Here is a 20,008-nt window from a genome sequence, read left to right as displayed (position 1 = left end):
TGCTATTGACTAAATGTTGACTCATAGAGACCCCCTGTGGGTTTCGGAGACAATGTTAACTGTTTAAGAGAGTAGAAAGTCCAGTCTTACTCCCTCCGCGCTGCTGGTGGTTTTGAACTGCTGACCATGGCAGATTGCAGTCTGACTCATAACCCCTACACCACCAGGGCTCCTTGAAAAAAGGTTGGTCCAGTGACTAATGGACCAACCTTAGCCACCCTTCAGGCCTGGAACAGAACTCATCCTGCGGCCTAACGACAAGTCTATAAAGGGCACCGGAACACCAGGGAGGTGGGCAAGTTGGAATCATCTCCACCTGGGAGCAAAAGGTCAGCATCCACCCAAGGACAAAGTCCAGAAGGGGTCAAAAGGGAGGAATGAAAACAAGAAAATCAGGGAGGAAGCGGGCTAAGCGGTTACATTGTGGGGACTGCATTCAATGACTTGTAGTGTTGAATGGTAAACTGATTAGCTCTGTAAACCGGCACTCAATTCACCACAAAAAATCAAAAAGAAAAGGCACTGATTAAGCCTTTACAGTTTTGAAACTTGTTATAGCGGCACTAGGAAGGAAACAGTCAGTAGAAGTACAGTCCCCTACAATTAAGAGGTGGTCCGAATGAAGGGGGATCAAGAGAAACAGGGAGACAGTGGGTGAAGAACTGATTCAAAACCAAGTACTGATGGGTGATCTCCTGGGAGCCAGTGGATTTTGTAGGTCTGGGCCCTTCCCAGGGGCTTCTCCCCACTGTTTGACTAGCAGCATTCCGAGAGATGTATTACCATGAGGCTTGAGAAGCATACTTAGCTAGGTCTCTCTAAATTGGGCCAGGTTTTCATTTCAGGTTTCCTCTAAATTGCCTAGTGGTTCGAGCTGGATCTGAAATGACTTATATCTTTGGGCAGGGCAGGATGCTTGAATGCCTGTCAGGAAGCGGTCCCAGCTCTCACCGCTCCAGGAACATAATCGCCATGGGCACCGAAGGCAGAGTACGCAGCATTAGGAGCTCTGAGACTGCCTCTTTCTGAGGTCCCAGCGACAGTGCCTCTAATGGTGCACTCGATAGATATTTGTTTCTTAATTAATATTTACTGAGAACTGATGATAGCAATTGCTCAAGGCCCTTTCTCGCTTTAGTTAAGCCACACATCAACTCTTCAAAACAGATATCATCTCCATTTAATAGATGAGAAAATTGAGGCTCCCTGTAATTTCTCTCCCTAGGGAACCTGGACTGCTTATTGTAGTTTCCAGAAGAAAAACACACTCAGTCCACTGTAGACCATTGCTATTCATTTTCTAAGAAACCCACTCTTCAAAGTTTCATCCCTGAAGCATCTCATTCCCTGGGGTGTTCTGGACTCTCTACCCTCAAAACCAGGTAAGTTATTAAAACTGGATCTGGACATAATGGGCTGCTTTCTGCCTACAGGGCCAGCTAATTAGTCTTAATTATCTCATTATAGATTCTAAGTATTTCCAGCTGCTTCTTTACCCCTTACTGCCCATCTCCCCTCCCCCCACCCCCACGTCTATTTTTCAGATAGCCTCTGCCAAGCCACGGACACAGGTGATACGATTGATGCATTCTTCCTATCTATCAGGAACATTAGCTATTGCAGATCATGCACTTCACCTGCTACATCTTTCTGGCCTCCCTACTTATTCCTTTGTCTACGAGAACATATCAGCTTTGGTAAAACTTGGTATTTGATTTTATCTGATAACAGAACTGTATTCAATACCTATAGGGACAAATAATAAACATGAATCTATTTCATAATTGCTTGGGAAGTCATCCCCTTCTCCCTTTTTCAGACACCCAGACCTTGTATCATTCATTCTGCGTAAATAATTTAATTTGCTAATTGAGTACAAGATGAAGTAACAGCCTAACAACAACAAAGTTGTGGTCAGAGGGCTAACAGTTACATGACTGACCTCGGGCAAGTCATTTAATCACCCTGAGCTTCAGTTTTCTAACAGATAAACAATGTTATAACACTTATTTTATGGGGCTATCGTTAAGAATCAACTGGGATAATGTATGTGAAAGAACTTTGCAAACTCTAAACTTGTAAGCAAATATCCTCCCCAAACACCCCAAATCCAATCAGTCAATTCTGACTCAAGGTGACCCTATATAGGGTTTCTGAGACGAGACATCTTAAAAAAATCTATATTTACTTAAAAATTTTATTGAGTTAATATATATATCATTCCATAGGTCAATCATGTCAAGCAGAACTGCACTTCAATTTCCAAGTATTCTTTTTCTTCCTGGACCCCTTGACATAGTTTTCCTTTTATGCCCCATCCCCACTGCCCCCGAAACCCTGATTCTACTTGCTGTCCCTATAGGTTCATCAATCCTGGGTTTCATAGAGTGAAAAACAGAAAAGCATATAACACAGCTTCATGAGGGTGATCTCCAAAGACACAACACCTGTGAGACACACCTTTTAATATGGAAAAGAAACAAACAAAATAAAAACCCCAAACTACAGAAAATGTCGAAAACCAGATCAGGTCCAGGATGCATCAACTAACAAAGTTTTAACTGTTCAAGTCAGATTTATGCCTTTCATCTCCTACACTCATCTCTCCAAGGCACTCTGTTTAGTAACCACTTACCTCCCATCCCTCAATTGTGAATATCGGGAGAACACCAGAGGCTTATTTCCTATGTTCCCACAAATGAATCTTGGGCTTCCATTGTCAACCATAACCTTTTGCAAATGGGATTCTCACAACTTAGGATCTGCTACTAATCCCTCCTTAGACTTTAGATGATGTGATTTACCATCCTTGGGCGAATTCACAATCATCGGGTGACTGATAATGGTGTGCTTCTTCCATGTGGGCTTAGTTGACACCTCACTGTGATGGCTGCTTGTTTGAGACTAGACACATTTATGTGAGCCGTCTCTTCTTTCTTGCTTGGTGCAGGTGGTGGGTTTGAACTACTGACGTTGTGGGTAGAAGCACCACCAGAGCTCCTTAAGTGAACATCAGTTATTATTAATAAAGAAATGGAACATTTTCATCCTCTATTATTTTTTATTTCTATATGTAGTAGCCATTTTTGGAATAATTCTTGCCTTTTCAATTAAGCCACTTCCTTGTTATTTAAAATTTCTCAAATTTATACCAGAGATATCGTCAAGTGTCCATTACCTATTGTAAGCCAAAGTTAGAGAGACACTATGCTACTCACAAAAGATGATGGCAACATATGTAAAAATGTGCTTGATACAATGGATATGTGGATCGTTATAAAAGCTGTACGAGCCTCCAATAAAATGATGTATGAAAAAAGAATAACCTAAAAAACCCCAAACTATGCTACTCTCACTTCTAAAGATAGAATATCTCTTAAAGAGTTTTACTGACATACACTTCACATATCACATAAACTAATTGTTCAATCATATTAAGGAGACTTGTCAATCATTACAATCAAATTGAGAAAAATTTTTCTCATACTCAGTGTTGTTAGCTCCCCCATCTCCTCATATCCTCCCTTGCCATGGCCATTGGGATTTATTAATCTAGCTATGTCTCTGCAGATTTACTTAACCTGGATTTCACATACAGAAAATCATATAAAACACAAACAGGAAGGAAACAAAACCAACAACAATGACTAGACAAAGCAGAAAAACCTCAATCAAAAAAGAAAACAGAAAATATTGAAAATGGAAACAACTTTAAAATGGGTTAAAAGGAAGATAAAATGATCGGGCATTGCACTTTAACTGAAATACACCCGCCATCATTTACTTTACAGGGCTCTCTGCTGAGAGCAAGGCCATTCACCTCCTTGGACTATGCAGAGGGGCTTGACCAGAGGCGTAATCCATTTGGGGACTCTGCAAATGGATTGAGGGCTTCTATTGTCCACAGCCTTCTGCAAACCAGGTGTTCATAATTTAAGCTCTGATATCATCCTCCAGATTTGGGATTTATTATTTACAATCCTTAGATTATACGGGCTGGTGTGCTTCCTCTATGTGAACTTAAATAACACCTCACTTAGATGGCTACTTGTATGAAGACAAGCCTTTAAGACCTAAGATGCCATTCTTTCTGAAAGCTGGGTACCACTTAGTTTCCACAGCACACTTTGTTATAGCACCCATATCTTCGGTGATCTCGTCACGAGGGCAAGCATCACACAGGGCCATTGTCATAAGAACCAATTGTTCTTACCAACATAGGTGACCATGAAGGACAGAGGAGACCAGGTCTCCAACATCAAAGGTGGGGTGGTGGTGAGAATCACATCACCGTGAAAGAGGGGGAGTGCATGATGGGGACCCAATGCCCACCTGTAGAGAGCTGAACACCCCTTCCAGAGGGGTAGTGAGGAGGAGATGGGCCACACAGGGTTCAGTGTAACAACAATGAAACTCAAAACCTTCCTCTAGTTCCTGAACGCTTCCTCCCCTCCCAATCATCATGACCCCAATCCTACCTTGCCTTGCGGACCTGGTTGTACCAGAGGATGTACAGCGGTGCAGTGGGGATCTGGAGGCACAGGGAATCTAGGACAGACGAACCCTTCAACACCAGCGGTGGGAGAGGCGAGACCAGGAGGGAAGGGCATGTAGAAAGGGAGAACCGATCTCGGAGATCTATGTGTAACCTCCTCTCTGGGAGATTGTCAAGGGGGAGGCGGGTGAGGGGAGACGCCGGGGAGTGTAAGATAAGATATAATAATTATTTATAAACTATCAAGGGACCAGGGGTGGGATCGGGGAGGGATGGGGATGGGGGAAAAAAAGGGAAACCGAGCTGATTCCAGGAACCCAAGTGGAAGGTGAATTATGAGAGTGACGAGTGCAACGAATGTATAAGGGTGCTTTGCTCATTTGATGTATGCACAGATTGTGATAAGAGCCTTATGAGACCCAATAAAAAGATTAAAAAAAAAAAGAAAGAAAATGATTAGGGCAAAGAATGTACGGATGTGCTTTATACAATTGATGTATGTATATGTATATGTATGGATTGTGATAAGAGTTGTATGAGCCCCTAATAAAATGTAAAAAATAAAATAAATAAATAAATTAAAAAAAAAAAAGAACCAATTGTTCTTAGATTGCGGCTAGAATTAAGTGAAGACCCCAAATCCATGCATGTATCCATGCTTCATGTGTCTTTGGTTCACTTTAAAAACATTATTATCCAGATAGCACATCTCTTAACAACCATGATCATCACTTTACTATTAGTATTCTTAAGATCACTAAAAAATAGGATTGCTTCTTAAGAGAAGCCCTGTCCACTCAAATTCTACCTATACGCTTTTAATCTGAGTGGTTTAATATGAGGCAGGCTTCAAATAGTTCATGGAAAATGGCATTAAATGATAATTTAAAATTTCCCACAGGCTTTTTGAAGCCCCTAGTCAAATGTGGTGGAATTATGGCATGTTCAGAGAGAACAGCAATTCTGAATTTGAAGGACGTGAGAAAAGCTAACTGAAGTACCCTACCGTCAATATTTGCTTCTCCACGCAATGAAAAGCTCCGTTACATCTCTTTTCCATATTTCCCTTCTCCAAGATTTGTCACCTAAAGTCACTTGCTCTTTAATTAGAAAAACGGGAAGGATTTCATTTATTTAAGTATTTTACACTCACATGTATGCAACATGGTTGGTCACTGTTTATTCCTGCATGTGTGATACTGTGAAGGTTTTTTTCTGATTTATTTTCACCATTTCTTTCTTTAAAAAAAAATCATTTTATTGGGGGCTCGTACAACTCTTATCACAATCCATACATTCATCCATTGTGCCAAGCACATTTGTGTATTTGTTGCCATCCTCATTCTCAAAACATTGCTCTCTACTTGAGCCCTTGGTAGCAGCTCATTTTCCCCCTCCCTCCCCACCTCCCCTCCTTCATGAACCAACGATAATTTGTAAATTGTTATTATTTTGTCATGTCTTCCACTGTCTGACGTCTCCCTTCACCCACTCTTCTGTTGTCCATCCTCCAGGGAGGAGGTTATATGTAGATCCTTGTGATTGGTTCCCCTCCATTCTCAGCACTGGTCCTGAAGGGATCATCTGTCCTGGATTCCCTGTGTTTCCAGTTCCTATCTGTACCAGTGTCCATCCTCTGGTCTAGCCGGATTTGTAAGGTAGAATTGGGATCATGATAGTGGCGGGGGAGGAGGAAGTATTTAGGAACTAGAGGAAAGCTGTATGTTTCATCATTGCTATACTGCACCCTGACTGGCTCGTCTCCTCCCCACAATCCTTCCATAAGGGGATGCCCAGTTGCCTACAGATGGGCTTTGGGTCCCCACTCCGTACTCCCCCTCATTTATAATGATATGATTTTTTGTTCTTTGATGCCTGATTCCTGATGCCATCGACACCTCCTGATCACACAGGCTGGTGTACGATATAAAAATACATTGCTAATGTTTTCTTAAGGGACTCTGGTGGCACAGTGGTTAAGTACTCAGCTGCTAATAGATTCTAACCCACCAGCCACTCCACGAGAGGAAGATGTAGCCGCCTGCTGCCACGAGGGTCACAGCCTTGGAAACCCTGCGGGGTAATTCCACTCCATCTTAAAGGGCTGCAATGGGGTTCCAAGACAATGGATCAAAAAGAATGTGTCCGCTATGTCTTGAAAAAGGAAAATATACTAATGATGAAACACTCCTAATTCTACCCTTTATACAAGGGAAAATTTTGTTTAATTTAGCCATGGAGCAATTTGATAAAATGATACAACTGTTCATGCCAAACAACCCCCCCACCCCATTTTCATCAGAAATACAACCTGGGGCACATAGCAACTAATTAAATTCATATGAAGTACAAATTACTGAATAGAAACCAAAATGCATTTCAAAGTAAATACCAATTAATGTGACACCCAATTTCTTTCCCCCTTCCTAATCACTCCAAAATGCCTAGCTTATCTACAAAACATACTCAATTTATTTTGCAGGATTCAATTAGAAATATGTTTTATGGCTCAGTCCAACAATCACACCCAATGCTGTGCAAGCAGGCTGGTCAAGGCTCTTTCTATTTGATTCTTACCACTACCAACTGCCCCACCCTCTCAGTGATATAATCGTCCCGCCTCCAAGTTTTCTCTGTTCTAATTTGATCAGGAGTCTCATTACCTGAGGTTTGGTTTCTTAGGTGCGTGCTTCGCTTCCCTGCACATCAGTACTCTCTCGCGCGTCCTTGTTTCCATGACAGTGAACACCCGATAGAAAACCATCAAGTCCTAGATACAGTAAGCCTGACAGCAATGTTCCCGTCAACCTCGTTGGTGAGACAGGCTTCAAATAACAGTGACTATGTTCAATAACACTCAACAAATGACTGTCTGTAAAGTAACATTCTTTGAACAGAGAGTAACAAGCAACTAATCTGGCACAAGACTGGCCCAGTGTGGCTAATCACTTGTGAAAGTAATCAGCCACTTGATTTGTTTTGTCTTAGAGAGGCCAATGATCAAGTTCAATCCAGAGAGAACCTGGCAGGCAGTGCTGTCCATGAGCCCGGACGCTGGCATCTTGGTTACAGTACACTCTTGACTGTCATTCATTCAGCACGTATTTATGGAGCACCTGCAATGTCAGGACAGTGAAGCTGGTGCTGGACAAACAAGAAAGAGACAAAGCCTGTGTCCTAGCAGAGCTCAACCGATTTGGGAAGAGCAAGTGATTTGTAACAGGGGCTTATATACACCACAATCACTCGATGCTTGTAACAATTCTTGTACACATTCTAAAAGAGAACACTGATAAGCAATAAAAGTGTTTCTTTTCTAACAGTGGAAACGTTCCAAGAAGGTAGTTGCAATGGTTTTAAGTTTTATCAGCATGCTCAGATTAATGAAAGAAACAAAAATATTGGGTAATGAGAATTCTTCTCAAATTAAAACAGAAAACTTGGAAGGGGGACTATTATATCATAAATAGGGTGGGGTGACTGGTGGTGTTAAGAATCAAACAGAATCAAATTCAGTTTACTTAAACTGAGCACCTACCGTGCACCATGCACGTCTACACAGCCCATCACCTTATTTTTTCCTCCCAAGGTGTTTAGGTATTAAACAAAAATAAATCTTCACAACGGGAAGCAGGGGATACGGGGGCTTTCTGAGCTTCAGCACGGCTCCTAATTCTCACTGCAATGACAAGCGCAGCAGTGCTGTGCTTTGGAACCTGGGCCTTTGTCCGGCTCTCCGAGGGCCACCCTGTGATTGAAGTTACTGCAGGTCCCTCGGTGATACCCACGCGGAAAAAGGAAAGTGTCACCCGCCCCTCCATTTCCAGACCCCGGGGGTGTACGTGTCAGGGACCTATGTTTAAGAAATCTCCTCCAGGTATTTCCTATACGGCTCCTGTAGCCCTCCAACCCCTCCTCCTTACTTCTTTTGATCTGACAGGTGATTAAAAAGCTTAAACATAAATAAAGTAATTAATTCTTTTTTTTAAAAAAACCTCATTTTTATGGTCTAGGGAATGCATTACACAGGGTTTTCAAGGTCTTCTTTAATGCTTGGGCAACTGAGAAAGCATGACGGCAAGCTCCTTGCGGGCAAGGGCCGGTGTGCCTGAGTATCCTTTGTCTTGCCAGCAGACTTCAGCTTCGAGTGCTCTCTAAAGGAAGCACAGCGGCACAGCGTCTGGGTCTGCCTGTCTTCTTTCTCTCCATGCCAGCAGACGAGAGGTAACTCCGGCCAATGCGCTGTGTGCAAAACTGTCACTCAGTTAGCTCTCCCACTTGCCTAAGGTAGCAGATGATTGGGTTTTGCATGCCTGGTTTACACTCTTCAAATATTTATAGACAGTTCTCTGTGCCTCCAGCCCTAGTTGTCACTTAGCCAAGTTATACATACATGGTTCTTTTAATCTTTCCTTAGAAATCAATCCCACTAAGCTCCTTCATCATTCTCGTTGCATATTTCTCAACTTTGAGCTGTTAGTCTTTCTGGTAATTTTTTTTTTTCTGTTGAAACGCATGAAAGCAATACAGATGTGGCGTAGAGAGGGGTTAGCCACCTTTTTAGTCCAAGGTTCAATGCGTTTTATAGGCAAAATTAAGTTATTTATCTTTTTTCCTTCTTGATGATCATGCTTTAAATGATATTTAAGTTGATGGATCAATCAATATATTGCAAGAGAAAGGAAGAAAAAAGTATCATCAGTATTATATTCTCTACGGTTGACTTTGCCATTGATCGTATACTCTTCGCGTGGCTCGTCCCGATTCACTCAGGTTGAGTATTAAAATTCAGGGGCAGGCCGTAGGCGATGGGAACTCAGAGGGACCTGGATCAGGGGCTACTCTGTGAGGCTGTAGTCAATTCTGGCGAACTTTACTCCACGTCGCAATGGAAAGAGGAGTTAAAGACGGCTTATTTTTCACATTCAGAGCCTCGGGAAGAAACGTGCGGGCTCATCGCCCAGTCGGTACATCGGCTTCACGATCCTTTTCCTTTGCCCTTCTTCTCCTCTAGGAGACCAGGGTCCCCCTGAGTCGCGCCATTTTGTTTGATGGAAACAACACCAAGACATTCGACATCTAACAGTTTAGTTTCCATCTTTTTGGTGCAGCTCCCTCCCAAATATAATTCGGAAGTAAAAAGTCAGTGAGAGAGTTAGGTAACATGTCACTGTAAGCACACACATTTCCCCCTTTTGGCCCTGCTACTAATCAGCGTATTTTCAAAGGCGGAGAGCACCGTCAAACACGGCAGCTTCTAAAGCATTAAGAGCTTTGCTCATCAGTACTTCTTTGACTTCTTTATTCCTGCAAGTAGATTGTTGAGCCCTGATGAACGAAGCTCAGTCTTAACCTTACCTAGGTCTACCATCAAAAGGCGTGTGAGGGCTGTGTAGAAGGTTGTTCGGCACCGGAAGTCACTGAGGCTGTAACATTCACTGATGCCAAGAAAGGGAAAGTGTTCACTCTAAGGAAAGCAAAAGAGCATCCCATGTTACTACCAACGCTTTCTCTAAACTGTCAGAAAGTCTAGTCATGAAGTATGGAAATAAGACTTACCGTGTGGTTTTTTAGCATGAATTTCACGGCATCTATCTTCACAAGTTTTTTTAAAAGGACATACGTAAGAGAAGTTAAGGAATCTAGGGAAATATAACTGTCTTATCAACATATGATAACTCAAAATAAAACTGAATGATAAAGGCAGGAATTTCTACATGTGAAAAATAAATACTATTTCTACAGAGTACACCTATAGGAATGTCTAATTCTGTTAATCCATTATTAAGCAGTGCAATTACTTTTCATATCTTATACATGTTCTAGTTATGGAAAGGAAGAATGAATTTTATAATTAAGACGAGCACTCCTTTAGTATTAAAGTTTTGATAGTAGGAAATTAAAACTGGTCCTTTTTGCATTTTGAGTATAACTTGAGAATTTTTTTACTTAAAAGTTACTTCATAATGAAATAATTATAAAAGACCCATAACAGGCTATCAAGAAAGCGCAATGATTCGATTTTACGAAACTGTGAGACCACTTAGTAGGGCTTCCTGGCTTCAGCTGGGGAAGACGGCACGCGAGTACAGTCAGGGCGAGCGCAGAGGGACGCCACCCAGTGCCGTGTCTGGCTTAAGAGGCGACGCTCCTTCCCAAGCAGCCTCGTGTGCAAGGTACTGCACACACACTAAATCACCCAATCTTCACAAGTACACGTCACATGGGATTTGTTATTTTTATTGTGTAAATAAGGACCCATAAAGCCCAGAGAAATTAAGCTGCTTGTCCAAATTTATCAGAGCTATGGTTACCGTGATCTGAGCTTTGGCTGCGGAGACCGTGGTCTACCATAGCATTCCAGGACTAATCTAGTTCAGAATGAGCATTCAGGTGACGAGTCACGTAACGATGTCTAAAATCATTTCTCGTATATGCTGTCATCTAAGAAAGGCTTTAAGAACATCAACTCAATGTGTAAATGCTCCTTCTCTTCCTTGGCCCTGGTCATGTGTTTTTGCTGCAATTAGACCATGTCCTGGCTCTACCCTACGTGTGTTCATGCCTTCCTCTTCCTTGTAGGTCTATTCATGTTCAGTGGAAACGCTGGCTGCTTCCCTCCCCTCCCCTTCCCTCCCCATAATCTCCCATAATACCCAGCTCTGGAGGAGCCGCTACAGAGTGGTCCTGATAAGTCTGATGTTACGTTCTAGTCACTTGGGCACGGCTCTGAAAGAGCGGAAAACACACTGGCACACAAGTTAGGAGACCTGGGCTCTGGGCTGGACCACACCATTCAACCAGCTGGAAAAGTCTGAGTACTCCACAGTCCCTCTCTGACTCTTAGTTTTGCTTTCCAACAAACGAGCAAGTCCATGCCAAAGCTATCTCAGAGGACCCCTGTTAAGGCTCAGATGAGGAAAACATTTTTGTCACTTATAAACCAGGAAGGAAGGTATGATGATGCAGAGAGTTAATGTTTCTAGAATGTTCGCTACCTGTGAGGTTAACTCTCATAATTCCAGGAGTTGACTGGAATCACTTCTATTTCTTTTCAGATGCAGAAACAAACTGAAAATAAAGAGATAGATGAACTTGTCAAAGGCAAACAATGAGTATGGTTGAGAGCTAAGTCCCTGTGAGGCCAAAGCAACCACTCTAGCTGCAGAGTAAGCAGATACTCCTGGCAGCCCTTTACCCTGCACTGCCCACTCTCTAAGGGCAGGGCCTGCATTTGTAGATTTTCCCCCAGTGGGCACGCAAGGTATCGTGTCTTTCTAGGAAGCCGCAGGGCAAGAGGATCAGGGTTGCGAGGCAGCAGGCCCTACCCTGCCTGAAAAAGATGTGGATGTGATGATTCTTCCATGTCAATCACTGAGCAGAAGAACTGCCACTCAAATGCCACTCAGTTAAACAGGAGCAGGGATCAATACACTAAGAAATATCTTAAGTAATTACCAAATACAATTCTCTTAACATTGCAAAGTTAAAAGTGACACAGTCTATGGGAAATAGGAACGCTGCCATTACTAGGCCTCTTCCTGTCAGTGCCGTTAATAAACAGCAAGTCATGTTTGACAATAGAATATTTATGGGAGCAATAAACAGAACATTCGCAGGAAGAACCTCATCTGCCAAAGACACATTTTCTGCAGAATTGCATCTGTGCACTTTGTACCAAGGCCAGCCTCGCTGCCTTTTAATTACATTCTAACAGAACAACAACAACAACAAAATCAAGAATGAATTTTTACCTTTTTCCCCCAATAAAGAAAAAATGGAAATTTCATCTGCATATGTACGTCCCTTAAAGGAATTCAATTCAAAACCGGTTATGGTCCTTACGAGGTTTTGTATTGTTTATTTTTACTTTTTAACAAAGGCAAGTGGATACAACATTTTTATGACCTTTATGTTTCTGTTTGTTGTCTAAGAGACTGGGAGTTCACACCTGTCCTGTCATTTTGGCTGGATGGGAATATTTAATTATGACAGGTTAGATCGTGTAGACTTTCAGAACAGCTAATAGCAGTAAATGTGGCAACAGTGGTAAAAGAACTAACAACAATATTAGGTAGGTGTTTGAGAAGAGAATTTAGAAAAGGTCACATATTGAGCACGCACATGGTAGAGCCAAGATGCAAACATCGAACCGTCTGACTTTAATGCACAAGCAGAAAGCCTCATCTTTCTCCTGAGGAGCGACTGGTGGGTTTGAAATGTTGACACTGTAGTTAGCAGCCCAACGCATAACCCATTAGATCAGTGGTTCTCAACCTTCCTAATGCCACGACCCTTTAATCTAGTTCCTCATGTTGTGGTGACCCCCCCAACCATGAAATTATTTTCGTTGCTCCTTCATCACTGTAATTTTGCTACTGTTATGAATCAGGCCCCTGTGAAAGGGTTGTTTGAATTCCAAAGGGGTCGCGGCCCACAGGTTGAGAACGGCTGCACAATACCATCAGCACTCCTGTCAAAAACTCTAGCAGAATGAAAAAAGTCAAAGAGATCCACGATGAGGAATCCTAGGGGATACGTATAAGTACTCCTAAGGAACACGTGATGCTGACGCGTGCTCATGTGACAGGAGGCGAACAAAAGACTCCCGATTCCCATTATGCACAGCTTTGAACGCCAATCTATAATAATTTACAAGCTAGCAAACATGAAACGCTAGTGCACACTGAGCTATAATCATAAACAGACACACGGCGAGAACGACAGTAAAGGCTGACAGGAGAGAGTATGAAGCGAATGAATAAGGAGTGAGTAAGCTGATGTGATCTAGAATTGGTAGTACTAGTTACTTAGCATTCTTAGATAGCGTAAATATATTTGTACATATTTATTAGTTTATTTGCACTCACATTACAAAACACTACGACAGTAACATTAGATTTTCATTATTATGAAGTCTCACTGCCTTCAAGTAGATTCCTGTCCACAGTGACCCTAAGGGCCACAAGGGAACTGCTCCTGTGGGTTTCTGAGACTTTAAAAAAGATTTATTGGCACATAATCCACACATCAAACAGTTCAATAGTTCAATCATTATGGTCAGTCTTTAAGGGAGAAAGTCTAGTCTTCCTTCTCTGGAGCAGCTGGTGGTCTTGAACTGCTCATCTTGTGGCTAGCAGCCCAGATGCATAACCTACTACGCCACCAGTGTTCCTGCTATCATAATGTAGTATTAGATAACATTGGCAGTATTTCACTGAATCTTTATAAGACCACAAGTGATAGCTGACATTCCTTTTCTAAAGAAAGAAAGAAAGAACCCAACCCCCAAGCAGGCTCCGAGAAGTTAAATGACTTTCTGGCGAACACAGGAACTCATGGTCACAACTACCACTGGATAGCCATCCTACGGGGAATCTTTCACCAAGAACTCCAAGTATGAAAGAGACCTGCATGAGAGAGAATGGTGTACTTGGTGATTCAGTGAAAGAAGACCAAGGGTGTCCAGGGGAAGGTAAAATAAACTTCCTTGGCACAAATATGAAGTACAAATTGTGGTTCCGTGGCGGATCAGGAAATTAGTGGTAGGAACTCAATAAGTCAAGTACCGTCAAAGGACTCAAGTTCAAATCAATAATTTTACTTTGACCTGAGAAGCAAGGGGATGTGATTCTGGGCTTTTGGGAAGAGGACTGATCAGATCAGAACTATACTTGAGAAGGGTAATCGCGTGAAGCCAGAAGCTGTAGAACTTGATGAAGGTCTGAATAAGGGGCTATGCAAATACAGAGATGAGTCTAACATCTGCTTCTAGTACAACAACAGACAGAGCAACATTTTCCCATGGATAACCGAGGCAGAAAACAAAGAAACAAACCAACATTTCTTTTGATGAGAAATGTTAATAGAACTATGCCTGAGGGATATATGCTGACACCAGTTTTATTTAACATTCTCACAAACCATCTGGAGCTGGTGGTATTCACTGAAAAAATCCCACGCATTGCGATACTACACGGCAAAGCAGAATTACTACTGCTTGCTACTAAACATTTCTTGTAACAGAAACACCCTCTTTGACTTCTATCCTGCATCCTTAATTCATTCTACACCTTTGCACTGTCTCCACTCTCTCTTTCCCGATGCCCAGGTCATTTGAAATTCACCGCCCCTACCATGGTGGGGGGATCAGTGATGGGATGAGGATGTTTGGTCTGCACGTGACTTTGAAATATTGTTTTATATGTATATATTTAGGTCTAAATGCTCTTGAATCAATGGGTTCCCTCCCCTCAACACATCCATATTAAAAATGCCACACATTGGGATTATTTCTAGTAAGGAGATGTTCAGAATATCAGTATGCAATTTATTTACACTAAATTTCTAAGTACCGGTTTGAATTTAAAATCTTTGGGAACAGGGTCTATCGAGAATCAATATATCTGGCTACATTCAGTTGTCTTTTTGCTCTGTGCTTAGTAAATGCTTAATTAATACTTGATGAAGTGAATGTCATCAGAAGTCAATGGAGTAATACAAATCATTAAGATGGGTATAGAATTATTTCAAAAATCACTGTTTTATTCCTATTCATGTACTTCAAATAAACACAAATGAAACGGTTGAAAGGTCCGGATAAATGAAACAATCATGGCGACCAAGTGGCTCTGACAAAAGGAGCGTCTGCCTAGCAAAAATGAAAAAAATTGATAAACAGATTTATGATGCATGCTGATAAGGGCTTTCTACATTCCCGGTAAACAGCAAATAAGGGGAGAATACTAAAGTCTTAGCGAGCCAGTTTGAATTTCTTCTCCACGCAGGGCTAGGCTTCATGGACAGTGATCTGTGTACTTGCACAGAGCCTCACACTTACAACGGCCTGGGCTCGGTGTAATGTCCTGCCGTTGAAATTCTTAATAATTTTTGAACCAGAGACCCGACAATTTCATTTTGTAGTGGGCCCCATGAACCATGTAGGTGGTCCTGCAGTTACAAGGAGAGGTCATTTGACTCTTAAGAATGAAGTTCACAGTTACCCATAAGGGACAAAAATGGGTCTGGATACATTCATGAATTGAGGTAGAATTCTTTTATGAGGTCTATTTTATTTTTAAACAAGCTAAAGATACTTTTGTTTTCTCAAACCTCTGAGGATGATGTAATAGAGGGCAATGACCAACAGAGGGCCTGACAGAAAATCATTGGAGCTCCCTTCTTAATCTCTCTGAAACCCAAAGGGAGATGTGCTACCTCTATACACCTGAGCAGAAAAGGACTTACAGTGGAAAATTGGTCAATTATATTTCAAATGAAGGAAAACCTGAGATGATGATTAACAAAGAGAAGAAAGTTTCAGAAGAAAGTTAACCCTTCCCTCTCTCTTCCTTCGCATTTAAGCCCAAGGTAACGTACATGCTTCCATTTGGTTTCCCAGTCACTTCTTTATTCTAATCACGTGGACAATCTCACCCTTTCCCTGTTTAGATATAGAACGAAATTTCTGACCCGTAAATATTTCAAAAAGGGCAGGGAACCCCCAAATGTTCAACCTGACTGTGGGGAGCTGGGCCTGGGCTGAGCCAAGTCAAGTCTACACATGTAAGAAAAAGTTAAGAACCAGAATATCTTGAAACTCACGCTTGGAAATGTAAAGACTGGACAAAAACGTTACTCAAATGCGCCTTCTAAGCTTGTTTACCCCATGTATTGAATCTGATTTGAAAAATAAACTTTCCTTCAAAGGAGTGACTGCATTTTAAAATTACAACAGTCTTACAAAGTGGAAAAACTTCAAATATGGCAAACGGCCACCCATGGGTAGAATGCAACAGACCATCGATCTATCCATAGTTATAATCTGGTGATTTGTTAATATTGTAGGCGACTAAAACATCCCAAGCCACACCCACTGCCACCACAGGAATTCCAGGAAGCAGACGGTCTCACAGGTCTCCTGCAGAGCGGCTGGTGGGCTTGAACAGTGATCTTGTAGTTAGCCCAACATCTAACCAACAGCACCACTAGGCTCTCTACAATGTCAAGCCCACCTTTCCCCACTGAGATTGTTCTACTGGGAGGTGCTTGTGGCAGAGGTACCTGCTTTTTCTGATTAGAATAGCCAGCCCGGCTCTGTTTGCTAATTACTTCAAGGCAGAAGTTCTCGGATAGCACCCACGCTGCCAACACCATCAGCATCCTCGAGTCTAGTTAGAAATGCTACTTATCAAACCTCAGCAGAAGACCCACTGAAGCAAAAACTCCAGAGAAAGAGCTAGCCAAGCCGTCTACGCGACTCTGACACTCACTAAAGTCAGAGTTCCGCCTCAGGGCAACCGAACATGACGCTTTTAGCACTTTCTAAAAATGACGCTCTTTTGTGGTTTCATTGGTCAAATATAAGAACACAAAGTCGTTTTAACCACCATAAACACTTCACTCTGAAGCAGATTAAGGGAGGAACAATAACAAAAACAACATACCTCTGAATATTAATATCGTGCATAACCGTTTCTATTGCTGAAGGGTGCCATCTTCTTTCTAACGCAGGACAGTGCATTGCTTTACAATCAGCATTCAAAACCACATGATAATAAGGCATCGATTGGAAACAACAAACATGCATTAGGTAACCAGCAACTGCACTGAAATAGATACACCACTCACGTATTCCATTATGTAAATGAATTCAAAGATATTTCACGACTGATCAGCTGGAAGGGACATAATGATTTATAATTCAAATAACTGAGCACTGAAATCAAATTGAGCTAATATATATTTCTAAATATGCAAACCTGAAATAATTGTTAAAAAATATAAATCAGTGTATCCATGTTGAGCTCATTCACATCCCTTGGTGTAAAGTGTTAAAGATTTAAAACTTTTATTTAGTAAGTTTTCTGAAAATATGAGTTTAAAAAAATTAACTTTAGAAAAAAATAAATGCTCAAAAGAAATAAAACAGCTTACAATATAGACGATTACAATTTTAGGATTAAAGAATATCTAACATCTTATGATGAGAATCTTAAAAACAGATACAAGTAAATTAGCAATTATGCAAATTACACCGAAAAGAATACAAATCAAATTGGCGTCATATTGAGCTTCCATTTCAACTTAACACACAGGGCATATCTAAACACTGGATAGATACACTACGGAATAACATAGGCTTCTTTCCACGTAATGTGCTTTCCGAGTAATTCACTGTGAAAAGGCCGGAGTTTGCAATACGAGGAAGTACTTATAAACCGCTTCATATGTTAGAAGTAAAGAGTATTTCAGCATTATTATTAAAAAATATATAGGTTGAGTTTTTTTTAATAAGAAAAATACATATCTTTAAAAGCCAAAATGACCACTGGAATTGGGTTGTACATCACTTTCCAGTAAAAAGGAAAAACAGCCCGGACAGGTGTAATTTATCATTTTTCTGATTTAATATCAAAGAAATATATTAAAATAATAAAAAGAATCCTGAAATCCTCAAAATTTGTAGTGATAAATAGCCCTCCCTGTCTTTATTGCATTATACCTACTAACAGAAATATTGCATGGTGGATTTTGCCAGACAAGGACGATTATTTTCCAATAAAAAGTTGCATATTAAATTCCAGCACAAAAGTGGGTGTCTAATACTTTGGAAATCTTTTATGGTTTGCCAAGGAGCACAATTTAAACTTAACTAATACAAACATATTCCTGGAGTGAACCTATATTAAAGGTTTCCATCCGACTCCACCCATTTTCAGAATGTTGTTCTTATCTTAAAATATCAGCTAATCTTGATGGTTAACTAAACCAACACTTACTTTCCACAGCTCCTACATACATGACAGTTGACACAGAAAAGACAAGCACATGCTATTCTCTTATTGCCAAAACCACGCAAGTGTCAGGTACACTCTAGTGAGACAGATGATTTTTGGTTAAAAAAAATCTGTTGGAGAGAAAAATCTAAGCATTTAATTTAAAATGGAAAATCTTACTATAGCGTAAAAAAGATGTTGATTTGGGAGGGCTAAGCACAGAAGTGGTCATAAAACTTACAATTTTCTTTCTACTAATCCTTTGTGTCTCAACTAATGAAAATAATGTCCTTTCAACAGAAGAATATTGAAAATGTATTTACTCTGAGGAGTCAGTCTTCATAAGGTAGTATTTTTAGAAGATGTTGACCTTAAAAGTCGTTACCACATTTTGCTTCAGAACAAGACATTCCTATTAGTTATGAAAAACAATGAACTAAAACCACATTTGATTACACTTTTCTTATTTAATAAGTGATTAATCTGGGTGAGTAGAACATAAATTTCACTAGTTAGGGATCTATACATCCATATAAATTCAATTGTGACTCTGAAAAAGTGCTTCCTCACATGCGGCCAATATAAATAAACCATTCAAGAGAACACACTTACACACAGGGCTCAATGAAGACATTGTATATAAAAATCAACCAACCCACCCACCCCAAAACCTGCAAAAATGATAAACAAGGAATGTACCTGGCCAACAGAAGGCACTCTTAGGGGTGATGACATACAACATCAAACTTATAGTAAAAAGGATATCCAACAGAAAGGTCATTGAGGAACTGAAGAGTCCTTGAAATTACAGGCTCACATCTTCCCCAGTATTTAAGGTTTGTAACACTAAAATATAAACAACAAACACAGGTTTTGACAATTGCTTGAGTAGGGAGAACCATGGAAACGATACATCATTTAGTACATATAAAAAAAGACTGCTATGAACTTGTATGTATATACTCGTACATTAGATGATCAACGTCACAAGCATCTCTTAGAGAGGCAAGCAGTTTCAAAGACCAATAGAATATAATTTTTCTTTTTACATAGCACATTCAAATTACACACAATCAATCTACAATCAACACTAGTCTCCAACTATGACCGTGTGAAAGAAGGAGTTAAAGAGGGAGTCAAACAGAAGTTCAATTGCTGTTAAGAAATCAACCATCAAAGTGCAAGGCTCACTTATTGTTGAAGTGGCTCTGAGCCCTACTTCTAACCTCTGTTCTCTGTATCTACCTCTTTCTCATTAGCAAGACAGGGTGGTCTGTCCACATAGAGTGCCTAGGGGGTGGGGGGCATGTGGCTATAGCTGCAGTGCACAAAGTTAACTGTCAGAGTAGAAACTAGGTAATCCTGAAAGTGTTATAAAACTAGCTGAAGGACAGTCTTCCATGAACAGCCGTAGGTTTCTGCTGAAACCACTAAATGGCCAGAATTAAGGTAATTCGAGTTTTCGTAGTTATTCACATCACAAATACTTCTTGGTTGGGTTTTAAAATAACAGAGAGAGGGGAGAGCAGAGGAGAGGAGAAAAACCACAAAACGTTCTAAGCGGCCTGCCGAGTTCAGTGTCAGTCAACTTTTCAAACCCGCCTTTTGATGTTGCGTGTGCATCCTCACAAACTACACTCTTGTTCAGATGACATTTCAGTTTTAAATATATAAATGAACTTTTAGTTAAGTACAGTGTAATATCGCAAGAATTAAAGCATAATTTCAAAATAAA

The 20,008-nt window shown here is 40.8% G+C and overlaps 1 protein-coding gene across 1 annotated transcript in view; it reads right to left on the bottom strand.

The window, feature by feature from the left end:
* The window catches only part of RANBP17 (RAN binding protein 17), a 388,698-nt gene that overhangs the window by 106,811 nt on the left and 261,879 nt on the right, over positions 1-20,008 (bottom strand). The window contains exons 16-18 of the mRNA XM_075543208.1: positions 19,039-19,119; positions 10,055-10,118; positions 9,854-9,962 (exon numbers count right to left, since the gene is read on the bottom strand). Of these exons, the coding sequence (XP_075399323.1) occupies positions 9,854-9,962; positions 10,055-10,118; positions 19,039-19,119 (254 nt within the window). The remainder of the gene's footprint in view (positions 1-9,853; positions 9,963-10,054; positions 10,119-19,038; positions 19,120-20,008) is intronic.

Source organism: Tenrec ecaudatus, chromosome 2 (genome assembly GCF_050624435.1).
Source record: "Tenrec ecaudatus isolate mTenEca1 chromosome 2, mTenEca1.hap1, whole genome shotgun sequence".
NCBI lineage: Eukaryota > Metazoa > Chordata > Mammalia > Afrosoricida > Tenrecidae > Tenrec > Tenrec ecaudatus.
Note: the sequence above shows the minus strand (reverse complement) of the source record. Positions and strands in the feature narration are given on the sequence as shown.